The sequence below is a fragment of the Mandrillus leucophaeus genome, unplaced genomic scaffold (assembly GCF_000951045.1).
Source record: "Mandrillus leucophaeus isolate KB7577 unplaced genomic scaffold, Mleu.le_1.0 Scaffold510, whole genome shotgun sequence".
Taxonomy (NCBI): Eukaryota; Metazoa; Chordata; class Mammalia; order Primates; family Cercopithecidae; genus Mandrillus; species Mandrillus leucophaeus.
In genome coordinates this window covers 685,225-698,707 of record NW_012105476.1, presented here as the reverse complement: position 1 = coordinate 698,707, position 13,483 = coordinate 685,225, and the positions used below count along the sequence as shown (strand labels likewise).

Here is a 13,483-nt window from a genome sequence, read left to right as displayed (position 1 = left end):
TGGCCCAGGAAAGAGCCCTTCTGTGGGTGGGGAGGACTCAGTGTCCAGAGCCGCCCCAGGCACAGCGACCCCAGGGCAAGTGAGACACCCCTACTGAGGGGGCCGGGCATCAGCAGGGAGGGAGGGAGGGAGGACTGTGGGGCTCAGGCTCGGGGCTCAGCCACATCACTGGCAACTGCCATCTTTGCTCTGGCCCCAGGATACTGGCCCCACAGGCTACACCGCACCAACTGTGCATCTGTGGATGTGTACTCCCACCCCTCTCAGCCTTGGGCAATGTCCCAGCTTCCACCTCTGTGGGTGGCCCAGTCCCGCCCTCCATCCTCATTCCTCCTGCCTGCGGGGCAGTGGTTCCCACTGTCGCTCAGCTCTCAGCGGCTTTCTCGGCTCCCCCATCACTCACACAACCAGACCCCTGTACTGCATTCCCTCTGCTTTAAGTACTTGGAATGCACTCGGTTTCCCAACTAAATCCTGATGAATACGGCACTCCAAACCAAAGTTTGTTTGTTTGAGACGGAGTCTCACTCTGTCGTCCAGGCTGGGGTGCAGTGACACAATCTTGGCTCACTGCAACCTCCGCCTCCAGGTTCAAGCAATTCTCCTGCCTCAGCCGCCTGAGTCGCTGGGATTACAGGCGCCTGCTACCACACCCAGCTAATTTTTGTATTTTTAGTACAGACGGGGTTTCACCATGTTGGCCAAGCTGGTCTCAAACTCCTGACCTCAGGTGATCCTCCAGCCTCAGCCTCCCAAAGTGCTGGGATTACAGGCATGAGCCACCTTCCCGGCCCAAACCAAAAATTTTTAAGTTTCTTCCCTTTATAGTTACGAGATGGCAAACTGGATCCAGGCCTGTGTGTCTGCCCTTGTTTAAAGGCTCACCCTGTAAAATGAGAGAACTGGAGGGGCCTGTGTCGGAGGCAGGGCAGCTCATCTACCCTGTCTTGAACATAGCATTGCCCCTAGTCAAGGTCAGAACTCAAGACCCCAGGCTCCCTGTGGCAAACACAGGCCCTGACCCAGTTCTGCTGAACCTCACATGGCCGCAGGCCCCAGTGAGCCAGACAAGGAATGAGCGGGACACAGGGTCCCCTTTCCATGGCTCACAGGGTCTGTCTCGATTTGCTGCTGCGAGGTGTTAGGTGGCTCCAGTGCGGGGCTACTAGGAACAGTGCTGCTGCTGAGAACACGCTCACGCATGTTTTCCAGCGCACATTCCTTTGAACACGTGGCTCAGATGGGTCAGAGGTTTGCTTCTGCTCAGACTCGGCAGATGCTGCCCAGCAGCCTCCTGGAGTAGTGGCACCGGCTGATGCTCCTGCCCGCTCTGAGGCCCAAGTGGCTACTGCTTTAGAGCAAAGGGCACAGAGAGAACAAACATGGTGGGGAGCAGGGCTTCCAACCAAGCTGGGAAGCTTAAAATAGTAAATGACAGGCTCAGAGGGTGAAGGTCTTGGTTTAAGGCAAGCCAGAAAAGTGGGGAGTTCCTGTGGATGTCCTGAAAAGATCTACTTCTTGCAGCCCCAGAGCTGACTTCAGCCAAAACCACCCTGCAGGCTGTTGGGGTGTGACATCAGTTCAGCTCAAGTAATGGGGTTCCCTGTGTGAAAGTCACACACTAGGTGGGAAACAGGCAACCTGGAGGATTCGGATGACTACTAGAGCCTCAGATCATACCCCAACCTCCACTGCCCTCCAACGCTGCTCCCGCAGCCCCCGACTGGCTGACGAGGCCGTCCTGCTTTGAGGGGAAACCTGACAATCAGCCAGTCCTCCCTTAAGACAGATCCCAACACATGCCCCCAGCAGGCTCCAGGGACAAGACTCAGGGGACAGGAGTGGTCAGCTGGGAGACCACATAGGCTCCCGCCCTTGGTCAAAGCCTCAGCGCACAGGAAGCTCAAAACTGAGCACATCCCACCCTAAAGGCCGCCCCTGCCTTCTGAAACCCTTGGTCTACGTCTCCGGATATGGATTCAGAGCTAAGACCTCAACCCCATCACACAGTGCGGGAGGTCAGGAGCCCTACCTTTGGGATGTGCTGGCCAGAAGGAGGGAGCTGCACAGAAGGGATCAGGTCTGTGATGTGCTGCCCAGCCACGTCCTCTCCAGACACGTACCCGTGAAGATGGGCAAAGAGACCGTCGCATGACGTGATGGTGCCCTGGAGGAAAAGCCCAGTGCTCATCCTAAAAGCTTCTTGCGCTCCAGCTGTAAATTTCACTAAGCTTCAATATTTTCTAACTAAGCTTGCTTATTTTCATAAGCAAGACCCCAACATGATTTCTCCATCAGAAGTACAAGAGACATACACACATGAATTGGATAAGAGTATCACCATCTTTCTCCTTCTACCAGAGATGTACCTAAATTGTGGGCTTTCTTGTTCTTCAGGAGCCTGGCCCACACCACAGCTCATTAATAACATCCAGTTCACACGTGAGGGCTGTCCCTAATGCCAGCTGCTATTCCGGGGGTTTTACACATATTATCTTATTTAAATGTTGAAACAACCTTATGAGGAGTTATGATTATGCCCCGGTTTACAGGTGAGGAGCTGAAGTATAGGAGGTTCGTTCCCTGCCCAAGCATACACAATCAGTGAGGGCACCACTGGGCACACCCTCCAGGCTCCTCATCCTCTCTTTCTTCCCAAAAGAATGAGACAGGGACCAGCACTTGCTGAAGAGGAGAACGCCGGCTCCAGCATCTGTGAGACATGAGGCAAAGCTGCACACTCACATCACTCTGGAAAGCAACCCAGGTCGAGACCCTCTCCACGGGCTCCAGGACCACCACACAGCATAGGCGGTGCTCCTGCCGCATCCTCTTCATCCACACAGACACTGGAATCTTCTCCCCACTACGGCTGATGACGTCCACCTACGGAGACAGGTTCGCACCTGCATGCCATGGACCCAAAAGACCAGTCTGGGTGGAGCACCCACCTCCAGGAGGCCCAAACTCCAGGCACTGCAACGTTTTCAACTTCTGCTTACCTGTCCTTCGTTTCAGAAATTTACCAAAGCACAAACAAGATTTCTGATACTGAACATTAAAATCTCCAAGTGCAAGTTTTATCAAGAGAATTGATTTCATTCTCAGTTCAGGGTAATATTGCAGGGTGAAAAAAGCAGTAGCTGCTATTTCTTAAAGAAACAGACACCAACACATGGTGAATATCTTAATTTTTTTTTTCTTAGTAGTCAGTTGCTTGAACCAGTGATTTTCTGATACAATTGGTGCTAAGCTTTTTCCATGCCTTGGGCTCAGTCCTCCACATCCAACTCAGCTCACCTGTCAACATCCAGGTTGGACACATGGCACAGGTGAGAGAATCAACACTGTCTAGGGAAACACTTCTAGGCCCACAGCCCTGCCCACTCCCACAAGCACCAAACAGAATGTAAAAATCAATAGACAATAAAACCATAATACTCTTGAGAATCTGATGTGGTACCCAGCAGGACTGCAAAACACTAGTGAAGCTACAGCCCTCAAACAAAGCAAGGGCCACCCACGACACACCCCGGGAGTCCAGCCACAGCCACAGTGTCCACTCCTGTGACGATTCGTTTTTAAAGGGCCCCCACCCCCACTGCAACTGAAGCAGGGAAACGGCACCTGGGATGACATTTTCAGCTGAAGAAGCTGAGGTGCCCTGGTGCCACCCAACCCCCAGCAGAGCTCCTAGTGGGGAACACCGAGCTCTTCCTGCCGTACGCTGCTGGTCTTGAGGCCAGACTGAGCTCTGCACCCGCACCCACTCACCACCGTGCCGAACACCACCGCAGCGTGGCCGTCAGCCTCCATATGCTCCTCGCTGAGGGCCTCAACCACATCGGAATCTGACCTCAGAAAGAACTGCGTGAGCTTCTGGCCAATCAGGTCCTGGCTGCTGTACCCCAGGAGCCTGCAAGCTTTGTCGTTAGCAACCAGGATCTGAGGAATCACAAAGAGGAACAAGGATGCAGACATCCCCAGCAGCTCCACCAGCTGCCGAGAACAGCCCAGGAGGACCACACAGAAGCCAGCCTTTTCCTGACAGATAGGGTCTCACTCTTTTGCCCAGGCTGGAGTGCAGTGGTGCAATCATAGCTCATTGCAGCCTTGAACTCCTGGGCTCAAGCGATCCTCCTGCCTCAGCCTCCCTGGTAGCTGGGACTACAGGTGTGTGCCACCACATCTGGCTAATTTCTTTGTAGAGATGGGATCTTGCTGTTGCCCAGGCTGGTCTTGAACTCCTGGGCTCAAGCAATCTTCCCACCTCCCAAAGTGCCCAAATGTTTTTCTAATTGCATTAAAACCCACAAATCCCAGGTTTAAGGCACAAACCCCAAATCCACATCTATACAGCTGGATCTAAAACAGAAGCAAGTACCTCTGTGGTCTTGGCATCGACAGTGAAGATGGCCTTGTTAGGGTTGCACACAGGGGCGGGAAGCAGGGGTGAGGACCACCCTGAGGACAGTCCCCGCAGCAGGGAGCAGCAGGACACACTGCCCCCAGGCCTGGCCGGGTCCGTGTGCTCGGGGGCGGCAGGGCAGTGCAGTTTACTTGTACAAATATTCTGGGCAGCCAGTGATGACAGACAGTAGGAGCTCCATCTGTCTTCTGAAAAGAGAAGCGAAGCAAAGCTTTAGACTTCACACAGCTGCCAGAGTCCACCTTCTGAAACAGGCAAAGCACACAGCCCTTGCCCTTAACTCCTGCAAAAAGATCTAAGGATTAAGTCAGTCTGCACAGCTAACGCACACTCTTCATCGTGTGTCTGAACATGGTCCCCAGAATCCACTGAGGCAACCACCAGGTCCACTCGGAAGCATGAACAGCACAAGATCAACACTTCTGTGTCTAAATTACACTCAAAGCCAGGCGTGCCTATAATCCCAGCTCTTTGGGAGGCTGAGGCAGGAAGGCTGCTTGAGTTCAGGAGTTCAAGACCAGCCTGGGCAACACAGCGAGACCCTGTCCCTACTAAAAATAAAATTTTTAAAAATTAGTTGGGCATGGTGGTGTGCCCCCGCAGTCCTATCTACTCAGGAGGCTAAGGCAGGAGGATTGCCTGAGCCCAGGAGTTTGAGACTGCAGTGAGCTATGATTGCGCCACTGCACTCCAGCCTGAGCAACAGAGTGAGACCTTGTCTCAAAAACCAAAAAAGCTTAATCACGTTCAAAGGTCCCTTCCTTCCCACTGTCCTCCGTCAGTCATTCCAAGACCCCACAGCTACTCCGGCAGCTGCCCCATCACTTACTCCTTGGAGGCGTCCATCGATTCAAGAGCTCCTTGTGCAGCGTTCTCACTCTCAGCAATGCCTCCAATGGCTCCCAAAACCCTCAGCCCAGTCATTCCTCAGACCTCACCCTCCTCCCACACCACCTTCCTTGGGCACCTGGGCTCCCCCACCTCCCACCCTCTCACCTCTCAGTGACCCTGGTTCCATCTCACCCATTCCTCGGTAGCTTTAAATATATCTAAACTAGAAATGCACTGAAGACTCCCACACCCGCACCTCCAGCCCGGACCTCCCACGGCCCACTCACCCTCTTCCCCATCTCAGGAGACACCAGCTGCATTCTTCTAGTGCTCAAAACCAAGCACCCGAGACCTGGCCCTTCCATTTCTCTCCCATCCCCTCCCCTCCGTGTCCTTTATCCAGGAACCCTGACTTTCTCAGTGAGTGGCCTGACCCCAGCCATTCTCTGAGGCTGGAAACCACATGGCCATCCAGCCACTCTCTCGCCCCTCCTCTTCCTAGACAGCAGTCACCAAGCGCAGCTCCTCCTCATGTCTCAAGGCCCTGTGCCTCTGGCTCCCACCCCTGTTCCTCATGCAGCCACCAGAATGATGCTCCAAAACAGGAACACACCTGTCAACACTCACTGAGAACATTACTGATCAGCACCTGGGTGAAGCCCACTCCCAAGGGCACTGCATGCCTCCCAGCCCAGCCCTCCCTGCAGTAACCCAGGCGCTCTCCACAGGGCCCTCCGCTCTACACCCTCAGACACCCCAGTGCACAAGCTCAGCTCCAACACCCTCCTACTCCAGTGTTGAAGTGCTCCTCGGCCTGGAGACCGGATCCCCCAGCCGTTTCCTGCGCACAGAGCCATTTCCTGCAGCTCTGTGCCCCACTTTCCCATTTTCCAGGTCTACCCCCTACTTCAAGCACACAGCCTGCTGTCTCCCCAAGTGCCTCCATCAGACAGCCCCTCAAAGGCAAGTGATGCTTTCTTCCTCACCACGGCCCAGACCCTTAGGGTGCTTAGACATAGGAGGCACCACAGACTTCTGCCCCATGATTCTTGGTCCACCAGCTAAACTGCATTTAGCTCAGTAAATGCATGAGCAAAGCTGAATTTCCCTAGTAAAACAGCCTAACCTAGAAGAGCGTTCTCACACACTCTGAAGTAAGAAATAACATTTTGCTGTAACTTGACCCTGAAATGTGAAGGTGAGTTCCACCTGCTGCCTGAACAGAAGCGCCAGATGCCTGGGAGTCACGGCAGAGCAAAAGCAGCAGAAAGAGTCCTGCCGCAGTCACCTGCCAGCGTGAGCCGAGCACCTAAACCATGAACTTTTCTCTGCAGGAACAGAGTGACTTTAATCACTGGTGAGAGGGTTTCCGTGAGAACACAGAGCAACTCCACATTTGTATTTCCGTGCGCTAAGGCCTGCAGTGGTCGAAGGTCATTACCGGACAGCGCCGTCCTGCTCTGGCAGAGTCTGGAAAGACCATTCCTTCTGCTCGGATGTCTGTTGGCTGAGGAAAACGACTTGCTGGGCTCGGCAGTGGTCTGTGCAGCTGGGCCCTCTGCTGGCACCGGCAAGGGGAGGCTCTGGGAAAGGCATCTCTGGTCCTCTTCAAAGGCCGTTAAGCCCCTGTCCTCCATGGGAAGAATGGAGGCCAATTGCCAAGCTTCCACCTCTAACAACTAGAAAACAACGTGAAGCTGATTAACATCTGCAAAGCAAAAACATAAAGACAGTTTAACCAACTAATTCGTAATGCTGAGTTCAGCTCGGCCCCAAAAGACATACACCCCCAACTGCCATCCCAGGTCAGAACCTGCGATGGGAGAACGGTCGGCCCAAAGTGGTGCTAAAAGAAGTTCTTTCCAGGCCGGACGCGGTGGCTCACGCCTGTCATCCCAGCACTTTGGGAGGCCGAGGCGGGCGGATCACAAGGTCAGGAGGTCGAGACCATCCTGACTAACACCGTGAAACTCCGTCTCCACTAAAAATACAAAAAATTAGCCGGGTGTGGTGGCGGGTGCCTGTAGTCCCAGCTACTCAGGAGGCTGAGGCAGGAGAATGGCGTGAACCCGGGAGGCAGAGCTTGCAGTGAGCCAAGATTAAACCACTGCACTCCAGCCTGGGGGATAGAGTGAGACTCTGTCTCTAAAAAAAAAGAAGCTCTTTCCAAGAAAAATACATAGGAAGATACAGGAAAGAGGGAAGGAGAGAGAGAGGAAAACAAAGAACAAGGTGGAAAGAAGTCATGAGTGAAGGCAGGGGCTGCAGGTACACATCAACTGAAAACACTCCCAGGTCACGATGAACCCATCAGCGCGGGGGGCTGCGCAGCTCCCATGGTCCCAGCTTTCCCCTAAACAGTGAGTCCTGACCATCTGACCAGCTGCACACAGAATCACCTGGGTGCTGCCAACAAGTGAGGTCACAGGGGCCATGGCCAAGAGGCCACGTCTCCTAGAGAGAGGCCTGGCACCAGAGATTTGTATTTTTAGCTTTTCTCTTATACATGATTCAAATGCTGATACAGGGTGGAAATACAGGAAAATCTCACATACTCTTCACTGAGTTCCCCTCTCATGGTGACATCTTACAGGAGAGTGTCACAGCCAGGAAACTGACTTGATACCATCCATCAGCACCATCCAGATTTCAAGGCATTTACCTGCACGTGTGTGTGTGCACGTGTGTGTGCGCGTGCATGTGAGTGTGCACGAGTGTGCATATGTGTGAGTGTATGCACGTGCATGCGTGTCCATGCACGTGAGTGTGTGCACGTGAGCGTGTGTGCATGTGTGTGCGTGTATGTCCGTGCGAGTGCGTGCGCATGTGCACGTGACCGTCTGTGTGCCTGTGTGTGTGCACGTGACCGTGTGTGTGTGTGCACGTGACCGTGTGTGTGTGCATGTGTCCGTGCGTGTGTGTGTGCACGTGACCGTCTGTGTGCCTGTGTGTGTGTGCACGTGACCGTGTGTGTGCATGTATCCGTGCGTGTGTGTGTGTGCACGTGACCGTGTGTGTGTGCATGTGTCCGTGCGTGTGTGTGTGTGCACGTGACCGTGTGTGTGCATGTATCCGTGCGTGTGTGTGTGCACGTGACACGTGACCGTGCGTGTGTGTGTGCACGTGACCGTGTGTGTGTGCACGTGACCGTGCGTGCGTGTGTGTGTGCACGTGAGCCTGTGTTCCATGCAGTCTTGTCACATGTATACATTCATGTGACCACCCTGCAGAGCGGAGATACTGAAGACTTCCAGCCTGCATACTGGCAAGCACTTGCAACACAAGTACACATTCACCAATACCCTGTCCTCATGGCCAAACTCAACAAAAAGAGCCCTTCAAGCACGACTTCCTCTACTGGAAGGAAGCCCCCACCTGATCATCCAGGCTTTAGATAAACACCAAGAGCAGGCTGTGGCCAATACCAGAACCATGGCTGGAGTTTCCCCCATAAAATGAGGAGACCCTGGGGCCAAGGCACACCCACCGAGACCCCATATCCCCTCTTCTGGACCACCTTCTGGGTATCCAGAACCCCAGGGTTCCAACCAAAGGGTCTGGTGCCCACTTCTAAGACCTACACAGGCCTCTTTCCACCCAGGTCCTCCCACGCCGGCACACCTAGACCCGTGAACTGGCTGAGGAGCAGCCTTCCAGGAATAGCGAGCTTGGACAAACTAGCAGGATGCCCGCACGAGGCTCTTCCAAGACAAGGCAGGCCTGGCGTGGAGAGGAAAGGGGGAGCCGGCCCTCCCAACACTACCACTTCCGGTATGGAACTCGGAAGAGTCCCCGCCCCTTGACTTATCCTAGCATCTGGTGACTGCTGGCCATCTTTGGTGTTCTTGACTTGCGGCTGCGTCACTCCAGTCTCTGCCTTCACCATCACAGAGCGTTCTCCCTGTCTGCATGTATCCTCACGTGGCCTTTTTTTTTTTTTTTTTAACTAGGAGATGAAGTCTCACTATGTTGCCCAGGGCATAAAAGACCTGATCCATGGAAGTCAAAGCACTAAACTTTTTAGCCAGGCAGGCCTCGTGGCCTGCACCTATAGTCCCAGCCACTCTAGAAGCTAAGGCAGGAGAGTTGCTTGAGCCCAGGGAGATGGAGGCCAGCCTAGGCAACAAAGCGAGACCTGTCAAACCAAATAAAATATAAAATAAAATCACTAAGTTTTTAGAAGAGGCTATCTGTAAGACTTTGGAGTAGGGAAAGTTTTCTTAAACAAGGCACAGAAAATTCTAGTTATAAAATAAGATTAATAAATTTAACATTAAAATTGAGAACACATCACACCTGTAATTCCAGCACTTTGGGAGGCCAAGGCGGGAGGATCATGAGGTCAAGAGATCAAGACCATCCTGGCCAACATGGTGAAACCCCATCTCTACTAAAAATACAAAAATTAGCTGGGCACGGTGGCACGCACCTGTAGTCCCAGCTACTCGGGAGGCAGAGGCAGGAGAATCGCTTGAACCTGGGAGGTGGAGGTTGCACTGAGCTGAGATCATGCCACTGCATTCCAGCCTGGCGACACAGCAAAACTCCATCTCAGAAAAAAAAAAAAAATGAGAACACAGGTTCACAAAGAATACGATAAAGAAAATGAAAGAATGAGCCACAATTTGGGAGAAGAGATTTGCAACATACATAACCAACAGAAAATTAATATCCAGAATAACTTTAAAAGATAAACTATTTAGGCCGGGCGCGGTGGCTCAAGCCTGTAATCCCAGCACTTTGGGAGGCCGAGACGGGCGGATCATGAGGTAAGGAGATCAAGACCATCCTGGCTAACCCGGTGAAACCCCGTCTCTACTAAAAAATACAAAAAACTAGCTGGGCGTGGTGGCGGGCGCCTGTAGTCCCAGCTACTCGGGAGGCTGAGGCAGGAGAATGGTTTGAACCCGGGAGGCGGAGCTTGCAGTGAGCCGAGATCGCGCCACTGCACTCCAGCCCGGGCGACAGAGCGAGACTCCGTCTCAAAAAAAAAGAAAAAGATAAACTATTTAAAGTTTAAACATTTTTAAAAGACACATGGCCCAATAGAAAAATGACAAGAAATAGGAACAAGCATTTTACAGGAGAGAAAATCCTAATCATGATAATGTTATACATACTAAGTCAGCAGAAATTAAGAATCTAATAATACCCAATGTCAAAAAGGATTTGGATCAACAGGAACTTTTAATACATTAACATAATCTCTTTAGAAAACAATTCAAGTCAAACATTTGCCTACATGGATACAGCACTTTCCACTTAGATTTATATTCCAGAGAAATTCTTGCACATAGATAAGAAGACACAAGAATGTCCAGTATGGTTCTCAATGGCAAAGACAGGCAGGAAAAAAGGAGGGAAGAAAGGGAGGGAGCGAAGGAGGGAGGGAGGAAAAAAAAGAAATGAAATCCAAATACTCATCAACAAGAAGATAGATTTTAAATTCTGGTGTATTCATACCACCAATCACAGCAGTGAAAACAAATGAACTACACACAAGGGTGAATCTTAGCCATACATGAGTGAAAAAAATCAAGTTTCAGAAGACAATCAGCAGGAGGATTCCTTTGTCATGAAATAACCTAAATAAGTAGTTTAGGGAAACACACCTATGTGATTAAACTACTTCTTAAATAAGAGACTGGTAAACCTAAACTTCCGGCAGGTGGTTCCCGCTGGGTCAGGCAGATGCTAGAGTGGGGAAGAGGCACAAGGGCACAGTTTCCCTGATTTCCCTGGGTGAAGGGTTCAAATGCGTCCACTCTGCTGATACAATTCATGATTAACATTGCCTTTATTCCTTTGTATGACTCAACTGATACAGCCAAAAAATTCAGAGATGTTCTACAGGCAAATCCAGTCTAGGACCCTAGAAGGCAAAGGCTCTGCAAACCTGCAGATGTGTAGGAGGCTAGAAAGAAATTACATATAGGGTTTGGGGTTCAAGTGTGCAGCTTTCCTACAAGCAGCAATGCTGAATGGGACATTTAGTCACAGGTTTACATCTCCTCTAAGCCTCCAAATGCACTAATTATTGCTACAATAAATAACGACATGATTACAGTGTGAGGCAGTTTTTTTCTACTTTTAGAACCAACCTATAGACAAAGCTCAGGACACTTAATGATAGCTTCAGAATACATTGTAAATGTCGTAAAACCTTACTTTCTTAAAAAAGTAATATAACTCTTCAGAATACATTATGTTAGAAAGCCTTAATTCCTAAAAAATATAACTCTTCAGACTGCAATGTCAATGCTACAAAACTTTATTTTAAAAAGTAATATACCCAGTACTTTGGGAGGCCAGGCAGATTGCTTGAGCCCAGGAGTTCGAGATCAACTTGGACAACATAGGGAGACTCCATCTCCAAAAAAAAAAAAAAATCAGGCCGGTGCAGTGGCTCACGCCTGTAATTCCAGCACTTTGGGAGGCCGGGCAGATCACGAGGTCAGGAGATCGCGACCATCCTGGCTAACATGGTGAAACCCCATCTCTACTAAAAATACAAAAAATTAACCAGGCGTGGTGGTGGGCGCCTGTAGTCCCAGCTACTTGGGAGGCTGAGGCAGGAGAATGGCATGAACCCAGGGGAGGCAGAGCTGGCAGTGAGCCAAAATCACACCACTGAACTCCAGCCTGGGTGACAGAGCGAGACTCTGTCTCAAAAAAAAAAAAAAATTAAGAATTAGCAAGTTGTGCTGGCACACACTGGTAGTCCCAGCTGCTTGGGAGGTTGAGGTGGGAGAATTGCTTGAGTCCAGGAGGCAGAGGCTGCAGTGAGACGACATGGCATCACTGCACTCCAGCCTGGGCCACAGAGCAAGACCCTGTCTCAAAAAATAAAATAATAAAAAAGTAATATAACTACTCAGAACATATTGTAAATGTTACAGAAGCTTCTTTGTAAAAGTAACTACCATGAGATGGAAACAGGGAAAAATAAAAGCGAAGGGAGGGTAAGGGCGTGCAATTTTTTGTCCTTCATGGGAGAAAATAAATACCAACTAAAGCTGAAACATCAAGATGTGGAAATTTAATTAGGTTACTGAGAATTACAAGCCTATCCAGGAGGCAAACTGATGGGACCCTCTGCGGGAGCGGGGAGGACAGCAGGAAAGATGTTTCCTTTTTCCCCCTGCCATGCCTCCTGGGGCGTCTGAGGTCCGCATGGCCAGTCACTGAGCAGCACCGGCCCCTCGAGCCTCCCGTGCACTCCACAGCCACAGCCTGGCCTCAAGAAAGAACACAGCCTGGCTTCACATGACCTTCGATCACTAAACTTTGATTCAAATGCTAACCAGAAATGCCTGCACGTCCAGGCCCAGATTTTTAGAATTGTCCTTTGTATCCACTGTGAGCTTTGTATCCACGGTGAGCTGCAGAACACAAACCCAGCAGACAGCACCTAATGGTGCCACCGAGTAACCATATTCCCGTTGCTAGTTTTGATTCCAGGAGACCCAAGTGACCCCACCTGAAACCAAACAGGCGCAGGGATAGATGCAAGGAGCATCTCGGTGAACTTCTAGAAGCAACTGTCTCTCTCCCACCAGAACATAAGCTAAGAAGCAAATAGCTCCCACTGTTCTCAGCACAGCTGCACAATTAAAAGCAGAACCAGTTTCAGGATGAGGCCAACAAGGTGAACAGTGCAGGAGAACACAGCAAGGATCTCAGTCCTGGAGGAGGCACCTGCAGAGCAGAGCCCTTCCAAGCAGAGTGAAGAAGTCTTTCAGAGGCAAAGGCTCCCAGAGAGGGGTTCAGTACCCAGAAGAGTAGATGGACGTGGGCCTGGAGGGGCCAAGCACGACCCCAGAGCCTCCTAAAATTAAGACTCCTGCCCAGTCTTAATTTTATCCCCAAAATGAACTTTTAAGGATTTAATGCTTAGGAGTAACATGGCCAGATACGCATTTTACAAAGACTACTCCAGGGACCATGTCAGGGCAAGGCTGGAAAGCAGAAGAAAAGCTACAGTAATCCAGGCAAGAAATTATAAAGTCTTAAGGTAGCAGCAGAAGGATGAAGAGAGGGAACCCCTAAGAGAAAAATCGACATCCAATGGTACTGATGCGGAAGGTAAGGACGAGAAAGGTCTCAAGACGGCAGCGCAGGCCCCTGCCCTAGTCTGGGAAAGAAAAACTCGTGAAAAGATTAAGGCTCAAGTCCAGGTCTGGGCTGGAACCAGGAGCGCTGGCGGCGCGCGCCCCCCACCCC

General features: G+C 51.1%; 1 protein-coding gene across 1 annotated transcript in view; it reads right to left on the bottom strand.

Annotated features, from left to right (window-relative positions):
• Positions 1–9,798, bottom strand: part of PASK (PAS domain containing serine/threonine kinase) — a 48,284-nt gene extending 38,486 nt beyond the window's left edge. The window contains exons 1-6 of the mRNA XM_011996381.1: positions 9,690–9,798; positions 6,702–6,939; positions 4,385–4,617; positions 3,775–3,945; positions 2,746–2,886; positions 2,033–2,167 (exon numbers count right to left, since the gene is read on the bottom strand). Of these exons, the coding sequence (XP_011851771.1) occupies positions 2,033–2,167; positions 2,746–2,886; positions 3,775–3,945; positions 4,385–4,617; positions 6,702–6,897 (876 nt within the window). The 5' untranslated portion in view covers positions 6,898–6,939; positions 9,690–9,798. The remainder of the gene's footprint in view (positions 1–2,032; positions 2,168–2,745; positions 2,887–3,774; positions 3,946–4,384; positions 4,618–6,701; positions 6,940–9,689) is intronic.
• Positions 9,799–13,483: the final 3,685 nt, after the last annotated feature.